The sequence below is a fragment of the Temnothorax americanus genome, unplaced genomic scaffold (assembly GCF_048541705.1).
Source record: "Temnothorax americanus isolate GAGA-0224 unplaced genomic scaffold, ASM4854170v1 Scaffold125, whole genome shotgun sequence".
Lineage (NCBI taxonomy): Eukaryota > Metazoa > Arthropoda > Insecta > Hymenoptera > Formicidae > Temnothorax > Temnothorax americanus.
The window spans coordinates 56,972-77,930 of NW_027509259.1; the positions used below are offsets into that span (position 1 = coordinate 56,972).

At 38.2% G+C, this 20,959-nt stretch overlaps 2 protein-coding genes across 8 annotated transcripts in view; one reads left to right on the forward strand and one right to left on the reverse strand.

The window, feature by feature from the left end:
• The window catches only part of LOC143893693 (GPI-anchor transamidase component PIGS-like), a 232,714-nt gene that overhangs the window by 56,459 nt on the left and 155,296 nt on the right, over positions 1 to 20,959 (reverse strand). The gene's annotated exons all lie outside the window — the stretch shown is intronic.
• On the forward strand, positions 16,132 to 18,265 carry LOC143893697 (uncharacterized). Its single transcript, XM_077399368.1, has 3 exons — positions 16,132 to 16,293; positions 16,370 to 16,634; positions 16,943 to 18,265. The coding sequence occupies exons 1-3, from the start codon at positions 16,291 to 16,293 to the stop codon at positions 17,035 to 17,037; spliced, it is 363 nt and encodes a 120-aa protein (XP_077255494.1). The 5' UTR covers positions 16,132 to 16,290; the 3' UTR covers positions 17,038 to 18,265.

Sequence of the window (20,959 nt, forward strand, 5' to 3'; positions counted from 1 at the left end):
CTTTTTTATTTCACTAATATTAGACTTGTGAAACCGCGCGTCGGACAAAAGAATCGCCCGATCAACCAAATTCCTTACGATTTTAATTTTATATTTCATAGGATGGCTTAAAAAATAATTTATATACCGGCCCGAGAAAGTTGGTTTACGGAACCAATTCGTGAGCAATGCGCCTCCCTCGCGGATGACCGTGGTATCAAGGAAACTCAATTTACCATTGCTTTCCATTTCATAAGTGAATTTTAATCTATCGTGGTAATTGTTGAAACTGTCTAATAATTCACCAATACCCGACCTGGGAACAACCGCGAAAATATCATCTACATATCGTTTAAAAAAGAATATCCTGAAACTGAGCCGCTGTATACAATGTTTCTCTAAATCCTTCATGACCATGTCAGCTAAGATGGGAGAGAGGGGAGACCCCATCGGGCTTCCGAAGATCTGTTCATAAAATTGGCCGTTGAACATAAAACTAGTAGAACTAAGGATCAAGTCTACAGCACTCAAGAATTGTGGAAGGCTGAGATCAGTTTTTGTAGTGATGTAATTCCATCTCTCTTCAATCGCTTTTAAAACCAGATCTTTAGGTACGTTAGTAAAAATCCGTTTAAATCATTATAATTTCGTGATTTCAGGGTTCACGAAATCATAATAACAATTTAAACGATTGACTAAGACTGATTCAAACCGATAGAAAACGAGTGCAATTACATCCTTGATGAGTACGAATTCGTTTCAATCGTTTCCAATCGGTTTAATCGTTATATAACGATTCAAACCGATAGAATCCGATTAAAATTACATTGTTGAATACTAATCCGTTTTAATCGTTTTTTCTCTAAATTTGTTGGAGTGAAATTTTCACTCTAATCATGGAGTTACTGACCAGTTCACTCAAAAAGAGGAATATTCGCTCCAATAGAGTAAATTTATTCACTCTAAGGTAAAAAGAGTAGAGTTTCACTCTGATTTTTAAAGTGAAGTCGTTAGAGTAAAGTTGTCACTCCAAACTTCACTGAACTTGAAGTGAAATCGCCTTCCCTCTTCCCGCTTCCCGCGTGTTTAGTTGTTTCCGTGTAGAAATTTGTTAGAGATGGCCTTACATAACATATAAGGCCCCGATTATTTACGAATATATTTACGAACACAAAATTTCATAATGATCCAGCACTGGTTTTTGACATTCACCCGACATTAAAAAATTCTATTATATTATATATCCAATTCAATTTATTACTCTTTTTAAACAGAATCTGTTTTTTAAGATGATTTTTGAAAATATATATATTTGCGCTGGGGTTGTGATATATGTAGACTATATATAACGCTTACATCAAATTAAGAAGTAGTCTACCACGTAAGGCAGTTAGCTCACGATGCAGAGGTCCCGAGTTCGAATCCCACCAAGGTATAAGTGTTTTTCAAATACGAGAAAATATTTATAATCATAGACTGCATCTTAAGAAACAAATTTAGTTAAAAAATAATAATAAAATTTTAAAATAAATAATTTTTTTTATCATAACGAATTAAACCGATAAGAACCGATTGAAATTACATCTTTGAATACCAATCCGTCCCAATCGTTTTCAATCAGTGTAATTGTTATAAAATCATAACAATTCAAATCGATATAGAATCCGATTAAAATTACATCCTTGATTACCAATCCGTTTCAATCGTTTTCAGTCGGTGTAATCGTTATAAATCCGTGATTTCCGGATCAAGAATCCAGATTCATGCGGATTCAAAATTTTTAATCGGATTCAATCGGTCATTTTTGGCAGGGTGGCCTTATACATTCTCATGCCCTCCCTCCCCTTCTCGTTCTTTACCCCTTTCCGTCGCTGCATCCTTTCCTTCCATTGCTCCTATATCTCTTCTTCTTTTCTTCTGGATAATTCAATGCAAGTTTGTTCCTTCTTCCTCCTTCCATCTCGATTCTCTGTCTCTTGCCTTTCCTTCCTTCCAAGATCCGCCTTCCTTCTAAACAATCAAATCAAGAACTAGTTGTATGACACCTTCCTTTCCGTTCTCTTCTTCTTCTTACTTCCTCTTCTCTCTCTTCCGTCATTCGCCATAGCCTCTTCCATATTCTCTGCCCCTCCCTTTCCCTTCTTACTTTCTTCCTCCCCTTCTCGGACTTTCGGCCGGATCACCTCCTCGTAGGAGTTCCTACTGTCCTTTCTGCTCACTTCCTTTGTAGTCGCCGTTCCCATTGCTGTTCTCTTCCCCTTTCTCTTCTGATCTCTCCCTCATTAGCATAGCTCTTCTGCATTTCCCTGTTTTCTCTACGTCCCAGGCGTGCCACTCACAGCTCGTCCGTTTCTCCTCCCCTCCTCCCGTTTGCTTCGGCCGCCACGGTAACCACGCCATTCGTCATCACTCGCGCAACGACTGTGCCCCGACAGCCCGCAGTGGTGCCAACCTACTCTTTTGGAGAGGTCAGCACCCCGCGCCATCGCCGCCTCAGTCTGCGCTCGCTATCATCTCGCGTCGCCTCATGTCTCGCCTCAGCGCGCTCTCTCCTCACCGCTCGCGCACTTCTCATCACCTCGTGGCACTTCTTTCGGCTCTCACACCTGCTCCGCGTGCGCCTGCGCTGCTCCCCTCTCTCGTCTCCCTCCGCATGTCTCGCCCAAACTCCGTCCTAACCTTCAAACTGCCTCCTCTTCGAATTTCTCTGTTCTCCTCTCACGCTCTGTTTTTCTCACCTCCTTCATTTCCTCGGCCTCTTCTGTTTTCGCCCTTGTTTCAGTCACCTCCCGGCGGCTTCCTTCCTTTTCCTTTCCTTTTATTCCAATCTTCTCATTCTTCCATCCTCGAGCCATCCGCTCACTCCAACGATCCGACCGGAAGTCCTACAGACATCGGTAATATAAATACGAGGAAAGATGTCCCGATCCATCCGCCCCATTCTTGCGGCTTGTCGACTCTATTTATCTAATTTTCACGTTTCACCACTGATTCCCATTTATCGCCCTCATGCAAGGGTTTCGTCAAATCATCTCTTTGCATTGAATATCCTCTTTCTTTGTCTCCCGGAGGATAATCTTGTACATAATTTTTTCTCTCCACTGGAAGCGAGACGGCTCTATCCATGCTTCTTGTTATTGATTTATATTCCTGCTCAGTCTTCAGAAGTGTCGGTCTGCGCGTTACCGTTATAATTTCCCTCTTCAAGCGTTGTTGCAGAGGCAACGAGTCTGTCGGACTTTCCTGCAGTGCCTTTAAGTCGCTTTCTTTATGATTGCTGGTTTTATCGCTTTCGACATCTATGCGAGATAGAGATATCTTAGCGAGACGCGTGCTACGAACAGGCAATTTCCTAGACGAAAGCGTTGGCGATCTCCCTGACGATCTCCTAGGCGATCTGGCCGACTGTCTTCCTGGTGATCGCCTGCTCGGTGACTTCCTGCTGGGGGAATATCTTGAGGGACTCTTTGTTGTTCTCCTGCTTGTTCTGGTGGTACTTCTTCCTGCTCTCTCAGCCTTTATGTCCTTTTCTCTAACTGTGTGCTCCATGCCTGTTTCAAATTGTATCGATCGCCTCTGACGTTGAGAATTCTTCCCTTATAATATTCCGAAGTATTCGGATACTTGGCAAGGACTTCTTCACCCTCGGTAAACTTCATTGGGAGACTCGTGCTCCAACGGTCGGTTCCACTCCGGAGATATCCGCCGCGACGCCGCGAAAAATAATAAAACTTCCACGAGTCGCGAGGTTACGCCTGATACCCCTCTGGAGCATCGTAGTAATCTTTTGCGGGTATGTATTATCGGCGGAAGCAAATTGAGAACATTTAAATATGGGGTTTATTCTCTTTAGGTGTTACTTTCATTTGAGGGTTCATTTTTTAGGGTTTATACCGTCATTTTTAAGGATTAACCATTAATTGAAGGTTAACCTTCAATTGGCGGTCCGAAATCACACCCAACTTTAAGGGTTTTTCTTTGGTGTTTTTTTAACGGTTAACATCAAAAGTTGAGTGTATTTTTCCATAAGGGAAGTGATCTAACAAAACGAACTGGTTGTTGATCGTGTGATGTCTCACAATGATGTCTCACAACAACGATGAATTTTTCTACACGATCAACGACCAGTTCGTTTTATTAGATTACTTGATAAGGATCCGAATCCTGGGTTGAAACGTCGTGAAGTTTTTTTTGTATATTAATTTTGCCAATTGCTGTCGATATAAATATGTTCTTTTTGGTTAAACATTATTGGCGGAACAAACACTTATACTTTTTGCTACATATTTATTATTTTATAATCTTGTTGCAAAATATTTAAGAATTATTTTAAATTAATTTATTATTGGCTTTATAATCGTTTTTCAAATATTTTTAAAATATTATGAAATATTTTTAATTAACAAAATGCATTGTTTAAAGTTGAAAGAAATACATAAAGAAAGAGAGAGGTTGTGTAAGTGCGACAATCTGTAGCATTTGTATTGCGGTAGGTCAGGCCGCGCGTTCTGCGTAGGCCACGTGTGAAAGCGCGCAATAGGCGCCGACCGCGTTGCGTCCCAAGCGTGTGATGCGGCGAGGCGTAGGGTTATACCGCGCGTGCATGAGCATGTCGGGAGGGGCGTGCAGCCCGGCGAGCCAGCATTCGTCTTCCGGCAGTTATACAATACACACGTTTTCGCTTACTGAAATCGGTTTTCTAGAATATTCGAGATACGTAGTTGCGTGATCCTTTCACTTTTGAGAATTGTACGTGAATCAGTGGTCGCCTGAGAGCTGCATACCTTTGTGAAACCGTTGTTATTGTGAGATTGAACTTAAATAAGTTTCGAGCGATTACGCAGCATCACGAGAGGAAACAACGGTCGTCGCAGAAAGGCAGCCATATTAAAACATCCTTCCTGGCTTGATGAAAGCAGCCATGTTGATACTGAGAAGAAATCTATCTTCAGCGAGATACTTAGAAGGAAGGACGTTTGCGAACAAGGACGCCATTACGAGGATGTGAAAACACCCTGATGAGATTGGTCATAGCGACCAGCAATTAATTACAACCTTGTCGGTCTTGGTAATTTCAACCAGCACAAGTAGAAAGCCCTGTAGGGCTTGGTTCTTGAAACCAACTGTGAGAGTAGGAATTTCGCATATAACAAGGGCCTCAGCTAAAAGGTAATCGCCTTTGATCTATTACAAGAGTTCATTAGAATTTCACGAGAAGACCGACGGTTTGTTCATAGGTTTTAATTATTCGAACTTGCAGAGATCACGAGAACAAGTTGATAGGGATATTTCCTCGAGTATTGAAAAGCTGTGCACATTTACTGTCAAGTCAAAAATTAAAACTGAGCTCAGTCTAAACATATTTCCGTTATCTATTTCTTTGATTGCAATCATTTTATTCACAATGAAAAAACTGTAATTCTTTTTTTTGTGCGATTAATTTATTATAATAAATCCGATAGTGAATATCTTTTGTATTGAATCACATTAACGTGCGTACATTCGTTGCACTCTATATTCAATTAGAATAGGTTACTTGCAAAAATACCTATTAATCGTTTTCATGCGTCGTGATAACAATATCTATTAACCGTTTGCTTGCGTTTCAATAAAAATCTCTTACTCAATTACTTTGTATTATTACTGTGATTATTTTGCAAATTATTAATTATCCAATATTGCGTTTATTTTATGTCAAATTAATGTGTCAATCAAAGATTGAAGGCCTCCTACAAGTGTAATTTAATATACTCAATTGAAAACTTATTGCTCGTGTCGTATTAAATGCTTGTGTTGTTTTCATTGCCTTTGTAGTTGCTCTTGTCGTATTTATCGCTTGTGTCGTAGTAATATCTCATGTTGTAATATATTCCTTTGTCGTGATTTATAAACAAACTCTGTAATATTCATTCAATATTCGAATCACGAGGAAGACTCTCGACAAGGCCGATGACAATTATTCATGATTGAACTAAAGGATTGATGCATTATTTCAATGATTGTTTGAATTTTATATATATGCACTGATATTCATGTTTTTTACTTGATTTATGTCAATGTTTTGAACGATCCTTTCTTTGATAAATAACAACTAATTCTGAGCTTGACTACGTCAAGGTACATTATATGCGCACATACAAAGTTCAATTCTTTTTATAAATAACATTATTTCATGATACAGAATTACATCAATGAATGTAAAGTATGTGACGATACGCGTATTCGTCACTAGCGTCACGGCCCTGACGGCCACCTAACGCCTATTCAACGTGCACTCCTGTGCCCGAGCGGTGGGGCAGACCAAGCGGTGGGGCAGCCCCCACCGCCCTCACTCGGGGTATAAATAGGGGACTCGAGCCGACTCGAACCTCGAACCACCAGTCCTGTCCGACTCCTGTTCCCGACACGACCACGCTCCGAGACCGCTTCACCACGTTGGGCGCTCCCAACGACTTCCTCCGTACAGAGAACGGGTGCTCCCGTTCTCACCTGGGCGCTCCCAGGGTACGGGCCTCCCCAGCTGAGTGCTCCCGGCTGGTATTACCTGCCCTCTCCTGCCTCTGGGTCGGGTGCTCCCGACCCTTTCCGCCGACGGAAGACGGGCGCTCCCGTCTTCAAACCGGGCGCTCCCGGTGTATGGGCCGCTCAGTTGGGTGCTCCCGGCTGAGCTCCTGACCAACCTACCTGCCCGCGAATCCGCAAGGCAACCGTGCCTCCGCGCCGACACGCGAATCCGTAAGGCAGCCGTGCCTCCGTACTCGTCCGCGAATCCGTCTCAGTCCGACCGCGTCTCAACCCGGCACACGTACATTGCGGCTCAGCGGAGCAACACACACACACACACACACACCGACACTCACGCCCTCCATCAAACTGCATTGTAAATAGTGAGAATAAATAGCTTTGTGTAAAACCAACCAGTGTCTCCACGTTTTCTCACCCTGGCCTGGCGAGCGAATTCCGAGCGAGAAAACGCGAACGTTACAAGTACTTTTGCCATAACTCAAAAGAAAGGACTGTTCTATACTAACCATATGTATATTTTGGTGTACGAATACTGGTAAGGTTTTAGGGCAGTTTCCTTTACCCATGCAACAAATGTTGGTATTCTTTGAATAGTTCTGCCCAATCTAATTTTTCTTAGTTACATAAATCACTTCACACAATTTCTTTCTCCATACACGGTTTTGTTTTATTTGTTTTTTCCTCATCTAAATCTAGAGGCCTGGCTCGTGCGCGAGCTTGTTTCAAACATGCATGGTAGCGCATCTTTTCGTGATAGTTTGCAACAACGCTACTAAGCGGCGCATAATGGTAAGACTAACTTGTAAGTAAATTTCAGTTGAGAGCTAATATAAGCAGGCTTCCTGCGAAGCAAAATCATGACATCCGTGAGACATATCTTTGTCAGCAATACAACGCAAGGCTCACCCAACACTGCTCCAATGATATAAATATGCAAAATAATATTTTACAAAGTAAGATGTTAAGATGTATATTTTTTAAATATTAAAAAAATCTTTCAAACGTGAAACAATTATTACTGATTGGGTTAAACATATTTTATTTTTCAAAGCAATATTTCTGAAAGAGATTTTACAAATATTATTAAATATATTTATTTGCAATTTTTTAAAAATATTTTTGAAAATATTTTTCTGACATAATCTGGCGGACCATGAAGATATCTCTATTCTTCATGTGGCGGACATAGAAACATTTAGAAAAATATTTTTGTGAATTATTTTAATATCTTTCTAAAAAATATTTAAAAAATATTTAAAAAATATTTTGTGCTGTGTATGGATACCTATGCGCAGAACCACTTTCAATCTCTCGTTGAACAAAATATAGTATCAGTGTTACCATTTAACACATTCATGTTATGTTAAATTAACACGAAAATTTGAATGGACCGTTTGGGACATGTGATTTATGTTATATTTAACACAAATTTTCCAACAGTGTATAATGAATATTAATGTGATTTTAGCATTCTTGGCTATCTGGACAGGTGTGCAATGGGATTTACTGGAAATTCTCAATAACATGGTCTATAGATTTCTGGATGTTTTAACGGTATCATATTGTTTAGGGAGTTTTACAGGGATTTCCCAATAGACTGCTCTATACATTTCTATAGTTTTTAAAAGGAACTGACGTTTTTTGTGGTTTTTAACGGAATTTCTAATAAACTATTCTATATGTTTCTTTAGGCTTTGATGGGAATTTGTCTGTATTAATGTTAAATGGATATTCTGACTAAATGTTCTATGTATTTTGAATAGTGTTAACAGGAACATACATATATCTATTAGTATTTATTAAACACTTAAAGTAGGGTATTCTATAGATTTCTATAGGTATTAATAGATACTTATAGGTAATAATAGGTAATACTTTTATAAGTACAAATAGTTGTTCAATGGGATTTACTGGGAATCCGCAATAACGCAGGTCTATAGATTTCTGAATGTTTTAACGTGAACCATAGTTTTTAAGGAGTTTTACAGAGATTTCTTAATAGACTGTTCTATATATTTCTATAGGTTTTAAAAAGAACTGATGTCTTGTGGTTTTCAGTGTAAATTACTAATGAACTGTTCTATATGTTTCAAGGTTTTAATGGAAACTTGTCTCTGTTGGGATTAAATTAATATTTTTAATAAGTGTTTTATATATTTCGAATAGTATTAACAGGAATATATGTGTATTAGTATTTATCAGGAATTTACAATAGGGTGTATTCTATAGATTTCTGTAGGTATTAATATGTACCTACTGTAGAAATCTATAGAACATTCATTGGAAATACCTATTTAATCCCAATAGAGACAAGTTTCCATTAAAACCTTAAAAAACATATAGAATGGTTTATTAGTAATTTACATTGAAAACCACAAGACACCAGTTCTTCTTAAAACCTATAGAAATGTGTAGAACAGTCTATTAAGAAGTTCCTGTAAAACTCCTTAAAAACTATGGTTCCTGTTAAAACATTGAAGAATCTATAAACTTGCGTTATTGCGAATTCCCAATAAATCCCATTAGACACTTATTAATACTTATAGAAGTATTACTTATTAATACCTATAAGTAGTACCTATTAATATCTACAGAAATCTATAAAACACCCTATTGTAAATTCCTGATAAATACTAATAGATACATGTTCGTGTTAATACCAATCAAAATATATTAAACATTTATTTGAGAATTTCCATTTAATTCCAATAGGGACAAGTTCCCTTTAAAACCTTAAGAAACATATACGAGTAGAATAGTCGATTGGGAATATTTTTAAATTTCCACTAAAATACAGTAGACATTATTTCCAAATAAAATAAACAGAGACTTACAGATTATTTTTCGAAATTTGTCATAAAAACCAGTAGAAAACAGGTGCTATTCAAAATGATACGAATTATTAAAATCTGGTCAGAAATTTCTTCTTATAACTTATTAATACCAGCTTATTCTGACTGTTTGATTGAATCTGTTTATATATCTAATAGTTTCTTTTTTGATTATTCTGACTAGGCCAATGGAATGTCATAAAGCCTTTAGAATTTTATTGAAATTAATATGATATTAATTGGATTTAATCGAACTTTTTCAGCAGGGTAGGATGAAAATAACATTGTGGCGATCTACACCACCTATAAAACGCATTCGCGCATTTGACGACGGTAGTTCGCAATAACGCCGGTAAGTGGCGCATGATGGTGAGAAGAGCTTTCTCGTATTTAAAATACATCCAGCAGCATATATAAGCAGGCCTCCTTGTGAAGTAAAAACCAGATTCGGTTTTGAAACCTCATTATCATTAATAACAGTTATTTTTGAATAATATATTTTTCTTTATTGAATTATGTATAATGCTTTGATGCGAGTAATTTATCTTTGTCTTACGCTATGTAATCTTATTTCAAGATTTACATGTCAAAAATAAATGTTTTTTTCTTCTGTGATAGCTGTACTAGAATATGCTCACAGCAATGCTTAGAATGCCGGGCACGAAGAAAAAAAGAGATAGGTTGCTCAACGTCCGTTTCTTTCTCTGTCTGGACACTAAGCAACTTATCCTCTTTTTCTTTGTGCCCAGCCTCTAAACATTGCAGTGAGCATTCCAATATAGTACAGAGTTCACTGGTTGTCCAATTGGGCTCCTTGATCAATGAGCGTAGGTGCACTTTTTGATGCGCTGCCATAATAATATGCATTAAATGCGAATATAATGCGGGATAAATACGCGCATTAAATGTGTATTTACGACCCGCATTTAACGCAAAGTTTAATGTACAAGCGCATTATACGCGCATTGGCGCTCCCTGGGTTTATACGTGTAGTTTTAATATCTATAGTTCTATGATACAGAGTGGGGCATTTAAATATCTAAAAAATAAAGAAAAATAGAAAAAACAACTGTGCCGCAAACAACAACGTAGAACTACGTTAACTGTCACTATTTCATGTTAAAATATTCAACAAAGGAAAGTAGACGTAGGGCTACGTCAACTGTCACTATTTCATGTTATAATCAGCGAAAGACAGTTGACGTAGCCCTACGTCTACTTTCCTTTGTTGAATATTTTAACATGAAATAGTGACAGTTAACGTAGTTCTACGTTGTTGTTTGCGGCACAGTTGTTACTGTACCTTTTTTTTTCAAATATATGTATAATTTTTTTCTAATTTTACCTTAGGCTTTCTCATATAGGAAGCTTTTTAAGTAAAACAGGAACTTATAGATATAATCATTTATGAGATGGAAATAAAGAGCGATACGTTTGAATATATACACATATAAGTACATATACACAAACATGTATAGTAATTTTACATTGATTTTTGCAGCATTTCTAAATTTTTATCTAAAACTTGCTTCCTGGTCATTTTTTTTTGCTCATAAAGTTTTATCAATGAGAAATTTGCCAAATTATTAGCATATAATAGATTGGTTTCCTCATTGAGGAAACTTTATAAGCGAAGTAAAATGATGAGAAAGCAATCTGCAAATTTCTAAATTAAACACTTTTTTTATTATATTTGTAAATTTATAATAAAAAACATTGTATATGAAATAGGGGTAGAAAACTTCATACACTTTTAAAGCAGAAATCGGTAACTTTTTCCCACAGATCATCAGAAAATTCAATATCAACCTTCCTTTAATGATGTTCTATATAAGATTACATATATAACTTATATTTTTAAAGGCATAAATCGGAAAACCAATTCACCGATCGACGCCAAATTAAATACCAACCTTTCTTTAATGATAAAAAAAAATTTTTTTTAATATAAATATTTTTTATAAATAAAACCAAAAAGTGTTTCACTCTATCCATCAAAATTATATGAAATAAGAGTAGAAAACTTCACCTATCCTCGTCAAATTCAATACCAACCTTTCTTTAATAATACTCTATATAAAATTACATGTATACCATATACACTTTTAAAGCAAAAATCGGTTATCCCATCAACAATCTTCGCCAAATTCAATACCAACCTTTCTTTAATGATAATCTATCCATCAAAAAATTCAGCTCAATGTCACAAAATGTACGGAAATTAGAACAAACACGAAGATATGTTAAAACAGAAATCGGTAACCTCTTCACCAATCATCACCAAATTCAATATCAACGGGGATATTGTTATTTCCGGGCCCCCTCAATTTAATAGGTGTATTTGATAGATTTTTTACTGAGAAAAAGAATGCCGCAAACCACAATGCGCTACGATGCATAGTTTTCGAGATATCAATTTTTAAATGTAATAATAACAATATTGGAGTCACCTTGGATGACCTTGATATTTTAATATGTTGTCAAGGTCACCCTCCTGAGTGACCTTCAGAAGGTTTCAGTCAGCACTTGTTGTTTATTCAAAAGTTATTAACAAAAAAAGTTTGAGAAATGTAGCAGTTATTTTGAGTATTAAAAGGCATAAATGACTAATATAATAATAAAATCCTATTTCTTTTATTATTCTCCCGACTGCTGCCAACCTTCGGTTGGCGAAGACAAGGGATTATGCGTTTCACGGAGGCCGAATCTTTGTTACCTTAGTTCTCGATAACTACAACATACTTTGATATGTGCTTCCGTATATAAGTTTCTTATTGATCAAGCAGGGTTTATAGCGTATAATTATCATTATTCTCCCGACTGCTGCCAACCTTCGGTTGGCGAAGACAAGGGATTATGCGTTTCACGGAGGCCGAATCTTTGTTACCTTAGTTCTCGATAACTACAACATACTTTGATATGTGCTTCCGTATATAAGTTTCTTATTGATCAAGCAGGGTTTATAGCGTATAATTATCATTAATCGTTGAGTTAATAAAAAAGCGAAAAAACGATATATTACATTTATATGTTCTCTTATTGGCTATCGACTGAGTTACAGAGGAAATTGATTAACCAATGACATGCATCCACATGGGGAATTTTAGTGAGATTTTAGTTGCCTCTATGGGCTTCGGCAGAACGTATAGCTTTTCTATTCATCGCTGCACGCTCATTGGATATCGCGCGGCGTGCACGATGTTATCGCGCGCGCTGGCTGCTTTATTGCTCACATGTCATATTTGGCCGGTAGTTAGAGGTTAGGTTTGTTTATACAAGTTTAATCTTCACAAAATTAAATAAAAATATAATAAATAGTGTGATAAACAGTAATACACTGCCTAATACAAGTTTGTTTATTGAATCATTTCCTCGGAAATACCATGTGGTATCAGGTATCTTATATGTGTGTATACATACAGGGTGTCAAGTAATAATTAAGCGGATCACTGCTCGTGATGGGCAGCTAGATCGGGTAAAACTGAATCGAAGTCTTACTGTTTTGTAAGTATTGCAATAATTAATAATAAAATAATTATTAAAGACACGCGAATCAAGATGCGTTTGTGCGATTCGACAAGAAGGAGCAGTCAAATGTTTACGTTGCTATTAGGCCGCGACGAGATATTGGGAGGAACGCTAATGTTTATAACAAAAATTATTAACTATACATAAGTGAAACTCATTGTCATTATTGTTTATAAAGCACTCCTCTTTCATAATATTTCGCTATGCACATAGTAACGTAAACGTTGGGCTGCTCCTTCTCGGCAAATCGTGTGGATGCACACTGATTAATTCTCTTATCTTTATTAATTAATTTCTCATTAATTATTGAGAAACTTACAGTACGACAAAAGACGTTTAATTTGATTCAGTTTAAATCGCTCTTCCTGTCCACGAGAAGTGGTCCGCTTATTATTACCTAATACCCTATATATATATGGATATATATAATTGTAAATTTATTAAATATATAAATAAAAATCATTAAAAATGTTAAAAAGATAGAGAAAATTACTTAAGTCATAATTAATCTCATACTATTGTGTATAAGATTTAGATTATGCCTATAGTATCTATATTTTCAACTATTTATATGTATATTATAAAATATATGTTTCTGCATAGCATAGAAATATATGTATTGCTTTTAAAAGTATATAATAAATAAATAATTAAAATCTCGCAACAGCAGCAAAAAGATGAGTAAACAAAAATTATAATAATATAAAATAAATAAAAACCTAAAAATTAATTAGTAAAAAACAAATTTAAAAAACTAAAAATTAAAAACTTAAAAAATTTAATAAAAAAGCAGAAAACAAATTAACAAACAAATTGTTTAAAAAAAAAAGATTCGACTGCTGCCTAACCAGGTTAAATTAAATGCAGAAAATAAAAATTAATAAATAAAAACATTTATAAAAAAAATAAATTTAATAACTAAAATTTAAAATAAAAATTTAAAAACAAAATTAAAAACAAAAATTTATATAAAAATTTAAAAACAAAAAATTATACAAAAACAAATTTAACCAAAAACAAAAACAAAAAATAAAAAAAAATTTAAAAACTTAGAAAAAAAATTAAAAACAAAAACTTATAATAAAAATTTAAAAAAATTTAAAAACAAAAATTTTTAAAAAAATTTAAAAACAAAAACATAATAAAAAAATTTAAAAACAAAAACTTAGAATAAATAAATTTAATTAAAAAAATTAAAAACAAAACAATTTAAATAAAAATTAGAAACAAAAAATTAAACAATAAAAAAATTGTTAAAAAAAAAAAACTCCCGACTGCTGCCTAACTAGGTTAAATTAAATGCAGAAAATAAAAATTAAAAAAATTTAATAACTGCAATTTAAAAAAGGTAAAAACAAAATTTAAAATTGTTAAAAACAAGAACTTATATAAAAAAATTTAAAAACATTAACTTATACAAAAATTTAACCAAAAACAGGTTTATTTGGTAATAAAAATGTATATATATATAATACACATATAATAATAAGTATAAAATACAAAATTAAAAACTTCTAAAAATTTAAATTAATATTAATTATAAAATATTTATATATTATATATTTATATATCAAGAGACACGGTAGTGTCTCGCGCCAAGTACACGCGGAGCGAGACCGACCGTGACTCATTTACGCGACGCGACGGGTTGCGAGTACCCGAGATGTTGAGATCTCGATAACGAGTGAACGGATCAAGTTCTAAGTAGGCTTGATCGATAGCTTGGGGTCCAATTAGGGGGGGGGGTTTCTCTCATAATATTCCGCTACGTGCCCTACAAGCGGAGATATTGCGACGCAAAGTCCAAATGCGAAAATTTATTTTTAAGATACGTCGTCTACGTCGACCGCTTTTCTTTATAACATACATGTAACAAACAGAGAACGTCACTTTCACTTTTTCGACACTGGCGGCTAGCGGCGTTAGTGTCGCAGTGCAGTGCAGTGCAGACAGTGCGTTCGTTTAGAGCGCTATCCTGTCAGTCAGTTCATCATCTGATCAGTTAACCTATCTCGATCGATCGAGAGACACGGTAGTACGCGCGGAGCGAGACCGATCGTGTGACTCTTTATTACGCGTCGCGAGGTAAGGTGCGACAACGCGCGCATACGCGCGTACGCGAAACGGCAGTAACACCGTAATCGTGCCGGCGATATACTGAATTGAATTGCTTCGTGCTTATCTAAAGATTTCGTATCCCTACATTGAGTGCGTTCAGCCGATACTCCGCTAGCCTAGCAATCGTGAGTAGTCGCTCGTTTTCGCTCGTTTCCTCTCCTTTGACCCAATGGATTAAAAGGAGAGGAAACGACCGACTGCTCACGATTGCTAGGCTAGCGGAGTATCGGCTGAACGCACCCATCGTGTTACTATCGCTGCCGGAAAAGAAGGTTCTCTACGCTTGGCAGAAAGTGACGACTGACACGTTCGATCCCGACTTCGTTGATCGCAGAAGAGCTCAACTCGAGATACGTTTCCGATTTGCAATTAAAAAATTTTGTGCGATGAATGTTGTACCCAATTATAACCTCAAATAAAGTTGTGCACGTTGCTGAAAGATATATATATATCTTGATATATAGGCTACGGTCAACGTGATACAAATGCTCTGGAGCGTTCTTCTTCTCCTTCTTTCTTCATTGAAAGAAAAGAGAAGAGGAATGCTTCGAAGCATTTGTAGTGTCACGTTGACCGTAGCCATAATATCATATTAATACATTATTTTATTTTTTAGGTCAAGGATTGCCATTTAAAGCTGGTACGTTTGATTGGGCTGTTAGTATTTCTGCGCTTGTGGTTGTGCTATGCAAGCAAAACTTTGCACAATCCTACAAGACGTTTATATCGTTTCTTATCAACGTTGTATGCATGTCTGTCAAGAAGCGCAAGAGCAGTGTTACAATTCTATCCAGAGAACGGTGAGAACAGGTTGTTGATATTATATATATCTTGATATATAGGCTACGGTCAACGTGATACAAATGCTCTGGAGCGTTCTTTTTCTCCTTCTTTCTTCATTGAAAGAAAAGAGAAGAGGAATGCTTCGAAGCATTTGTAGTGTCACGTTGACCATAGCCATAATATCATATTAATACATTATTTTATTTTTTAGGTCAAGGATTGCCATTTAAAGCTGGTACGTTTGATGGGGCTATCAGTATTTCTGCGCTTGTGGTTGTGCTATGCAAGCAAAACTTTGCACAATCCTACAAGACGTTTATATCGTTTCTTATCAACGTTGTATGCATGTCTGTCAAGAAGCGCAAGAGCAGTGTTACAATTCTATCCAGAGAACGGTGAACAGGTTGTTGATATTATATATATCTTGATATATATATGATGGCAAATACTGGCCGTATTGTCCTCGGTTAGAGGCAGGAGCCAACGAAACCACCGTTTTATACTGAGAGAAATCGCGAAAGTACAAATGGTAAGTACTGTCTTTTCAATATATATTTCACATAATTTCACATAATTACAATGTTGCTATTTTTATTTTATTTTAGATGGATATAGATGATAACGATTTCGCTGATTTCGAGCTAGAATTATCATTGGAAGAAAAATCAGCCACCGATATCGCTGCCGGTCCCGTCGCCGCCGGTTCCGTCGTCGCCGCCGGACCTGTCGCCGCCAGTTCCGTCGCCGCTGGACCTGTCGCCGCTGGTTCCGTCGTCGCCGACCATCCTGTCGCCGCCGGACCTGTCGCCGCTGATCCCGTCGTCGCCGATCGTGCCGCTGCTCGTTTCGATGCCGAAGATGATAGACAAGGTAATATTAATATTATGTATATTTAACAGAAAGTAATGACATATTTATGATATATTCCGCCAATAATTTGATTGCGATTACGAAAAATATTACCCCAGCCAGAGTTTGAACCTGGAACCTCCCGCTATCCGTGCAGGCGTCGCCTCAATTCGACCACTGAGGCATGTGGTAACATTTATCGCAATAACAAACAAACATACCATCTTAATCGAAATTAATAAATATCTTCTTGTTTTATATGAAAAATTTAATTCATATTATATGTATTTAATTCATAAAATTTCTTATACAATTTTATTATTTTACAGTTCGAAGACCAAGAGGCAGAGCCGCAGGGATACGACGGCAAGAAGAAAGGTTCATGGCCTTCTTATATAAATTGTCATCATCCAATTACCATTGAGGTAGACGAGGCAGAGGCAGAGGCAGACGTTGAGAGCAACAGGATTTAATCTTTGTCTCTATATAATCTTTATATAATGTCTCTATATAATGTCTCTATATAATCTCTATATATAATAATGTCTCTATATAATCTATATGTATATATATGATACACAATAAAAATAATTGAAAAGTAATTAGAGATGAATGCATTCGTATTGTTTTATTATAAAAAATAAAATTGCGTTCAGGTATTTTATGTATATGTATAACCGTATCGTATATAATTATATTGTATAATCAGAACCGCTTGCCACCAGTGTCGAAAAAGTGAAAGTGACGTTTCTGATTATGACGTCATCATATAAGACGTCGGCGTTAGAAGTATACACGTATAAGTATATACGTATTCGTATCTTAAAAATAAATTTTCACATTTGGACTTTGCGTCGCAATATCTCCGCTCGTAGGGCACGCAGCGGAATATTATGAGAGAAACCCCCCCCCCCCTAATTGGACCTCAAGCTATCGATCAAGCCTACTTAGAACTTGATCCGTTCACTCATCGTTATCGAGATCTCAACATCTTGGGTACTCGCAACCCGTCGCGTTGCGTAAAAGAGTCACGGTCTTAATAATTTATTAAAGGATACATTTTTAAATTGGGGTCCGTTATATGGAAAAACATGCCAATTTTGTGCAGGAAATCTAGTATTTAGAAATGAATTAACGTTGACGAAAGAAATAGTTATCATTCATTTAATTTTGTTCTCGTCACAGGATAATAAATTAGTGAAAATACCACAGACATTTAATTTAACTGGCATATCAACAACTAAGATATCGATAGCTAAACAGCAGTATAAAGTAATGAATACTATATTTCATCAGGGTACATCTATTGAAGATGGTCATTATACAAGTATGTGTAGAGAAAAGACATTTTGGATTGAATTTGATGATGGAAAAATTATAGAAAATAAACGATGGCCTACAGGTGCTAAAGGTCTTTATATATTATTTTTGGAAAAAGTTGGTAAGAAATAATTTATACAAGCAACGTAATATACATGCATATTTTACATAAAAGCAATGTCCGGCAATATGTATATATTGTTACGCCCGTGCTGTCCTCGTGTCGCGCGTATATGCGAGTCGCCCGTCATTGAATGTCGCGTCGCGAACCGTCCTTAGTGACGGATGCTTGTTTACTAATATTGATTGCGTGATGCTCAATTAACTATTGATTTTCCTGTTATACCTGATGTGGAGATTTACTCTGAGACGCGTCTCGTTCGGACGTGTCGTCCCGAGCTCCTCTATTATACCGAGAGTCATAATAAAGAGCTACTGATTTTCTAAACGAGTCATCTTATTTGTGCGAGAGTGTCGTGACACGCGCCGCGAGTGTGAAAGTGAGTGATTGTGTGGCGAACGTTCGTCGGCGCGTAACATTTTGGGGGCTCGTCCGGGATCGAACGGATCGTTCGGACGAGCGAGGACTAGTCGAGCGACGAGCGACGAGCTACGATTTCCTCATGGCTGCAAGGAAACGACTCCGAGTAGCGACTCCACAGTCGGATGCTGCGGAGATGACGTCGGAGGTGGTGACCCTCCAGGCGGTGATACGAGAGGTCCGGCTCCTGCGCGAGGAACAGGCGCGGAGAGAGAGGGAGTACGCCAAGACGTTCCGCCGGCAGGAAGAGGAGCTCCGTCTTCTCCGAGGGATGAACTCCGGCGCACAGCTAAGTCACTCTTATAATAGAGTATCTGGGGACTCGGGGACGCGAGTCGCGAACGGCGCGGGGGCGCAGGTCATACGCGGAAGTATCGCGATCTCGAACGGCGCGGAAGCGCGAGACGTGCACGCGAGTGAGGGGGACGCGATCCCGAGCGGCGCGGGGACGCGAGACGCGTACGCGAGCGAAAGGGGCGCGATCCCGAGCGTCGTGGTAGCGCGAGTCGCGCATGCGGGGGAAAGAGACGTGAACTCGAGCGGCGTGGGAACGCGAATACACGCGAGTGATAGTGTCGCGGTCGCGAGTGCCGACCTGGGGTATAAACTGAAACCCGACACGTACGACGGAACGACCCCGTTACAGGAATATTTCTCGCAATTGAGTTTGATCGCGCGTGCGAACCATTGGGATGACGCCACGAAAACGATCGCGTTGGTTTCGAGCCTGAGGGGAAAGGCACGCTCGGTCTTGGAAACGGTTCAAGATGTCGAGCGGTTAGATTTCGCGGAATTTAAAACGAAACTTGAGTTGCGCTTCGGGGAGGGACGACAATCACAGAATTGTTACGTCGCGTTTACGAGCCGTAAACAAAAATTCGGGGAGGATTTGGCGACACTCGGATCCGAAATTGACAAACTTTCACGCCTGGCGTACCCCGAGTGCCCATATGAGCTTCGCGATAAAATCGCTTGTGCGCAATTCGTTACGGCCGTTTCCGATAATTTTATTCGGCGAGCGCTTCAGATGGAGGGAATAACCTCCTTAATTCTGGCCGTTGAAAGGGCTAAAGCGCTCAAAGTTATCCAGGGGGATAATTCGGAGAGATACAGGGAGAATTTAAACAAGAATTTCGTGAAAAAGGGAGATAGAAATTTGGTAAAGAATGAGGAACGCGATGTCGGAGGGAAGACTGAGGAAAGGAATAAGGAGGGAAAGGGCCCGAAAGGGAATTGGCGAGGCAGTCGCGGTGAATGTTGGACCTGCGGAGAGACGGGACATTTTCGTTCCGAGTGCCCCAATTTTGAGAAAAATTAGACTTTACTTTTTATAGAAGTTTAATGTTTCATCAATGTTGCTGCGTGTTATGTTATTGTTTTTGTTAAAGGGAAGTTTTTGTTCCTGAGAAATAAGAAAAGTATCCTATGGAATCTGAAGCGGTTCGTCATTCAACCGGGACTTTCTTCTTAGAAGAAGCCGCTTGCCCACGGTTTTTGACCCGTGGTTTTCCCGTGGGCCATAGGGCAAATGCCGGGCGGGGACCTGGGGAGCCCTGCAGGGCGCAGGGTCCACGGGAAGTTTCCCCCCCCCCTTGTCTGAAGATTTGGGACGGCGTCGTGGGAAGCCGACAGCGAGGGATACGCCGGGGGAGCGGAGCAGAAGTCATCTTCGGACCGTGGAGTGGGAGCCTGGCCAGCTCGCCCCAAAAGAGGTTCGGGAGGAGACTGGCGTGCGGCTACCGGGGGCCAAGAGAAGCAGAGCCTGGTAACTTGGAGCAGCAGCTCGAGGAGGGCAAGGACTGTTTCGGCGCCCTGGGGCGCACAAAAGAAGCTACCGCAAGTTGACTACTCTCCCGGATTGTCTGGGGCGACAATCTTGGAAGAGGGGGGGTAGTGTTACGCCCGTGCTGTCCTCGTGTCGCGCGTATATGCGAGTCGCCCGTCATTGAATGTCGCGTCGCGAACCGTCCTTAGTGACGGATGCTTGTTTACTAATAATGATTGCGTGATGCTCAATTAACTATTGATTTTCCTGTTATACCTGATGTGGAGATTTACTCTGGGACGCGTCTCGTTCGGACGTGTCGTCCCGAGCTCCTCTATTATACCGAGAGTCGTAATAAAGAGCTACTGATTTTCTAAACGAGTCATCTTATTTGTGCGAGAGTGTCGTGACACGCGCCGCGAGTGTGAAAGTGAGTGATTGTGTGGCGAACGTTCGTCGGCGCGTAACAATATATATATTTACAACTTCAGACACATTTCTTTATAAGATGTAATTTTTTTCTGTTAAGATTAAGATGCGTAACACTACAAAAAGGCGTGATATCCGTACAAAATTACCTTTTTAAAAAAAAAAGGTAAAAAAGGCGCCAAGTACACGCATAGTAGTACATATGTATTATGTTGTTACCTCGAAAAAAACAAAGTGGTAGTATTATACCTCGAAATAACACCCTGTACATACTGTTTATACAATGCGTAA

Bases quoted from the DNA above. Each gene is read 5' to 3' on its own strand.
- LOC143893697 (XM_077399368.1), top strand. The intron at 16,635-16,942 runs GTAATATTAATA...ATTATTTTACAG, and splicing joins TGCCGAAGATGATAGACAAG to TTCGAAGACCAAGAGGCAGA.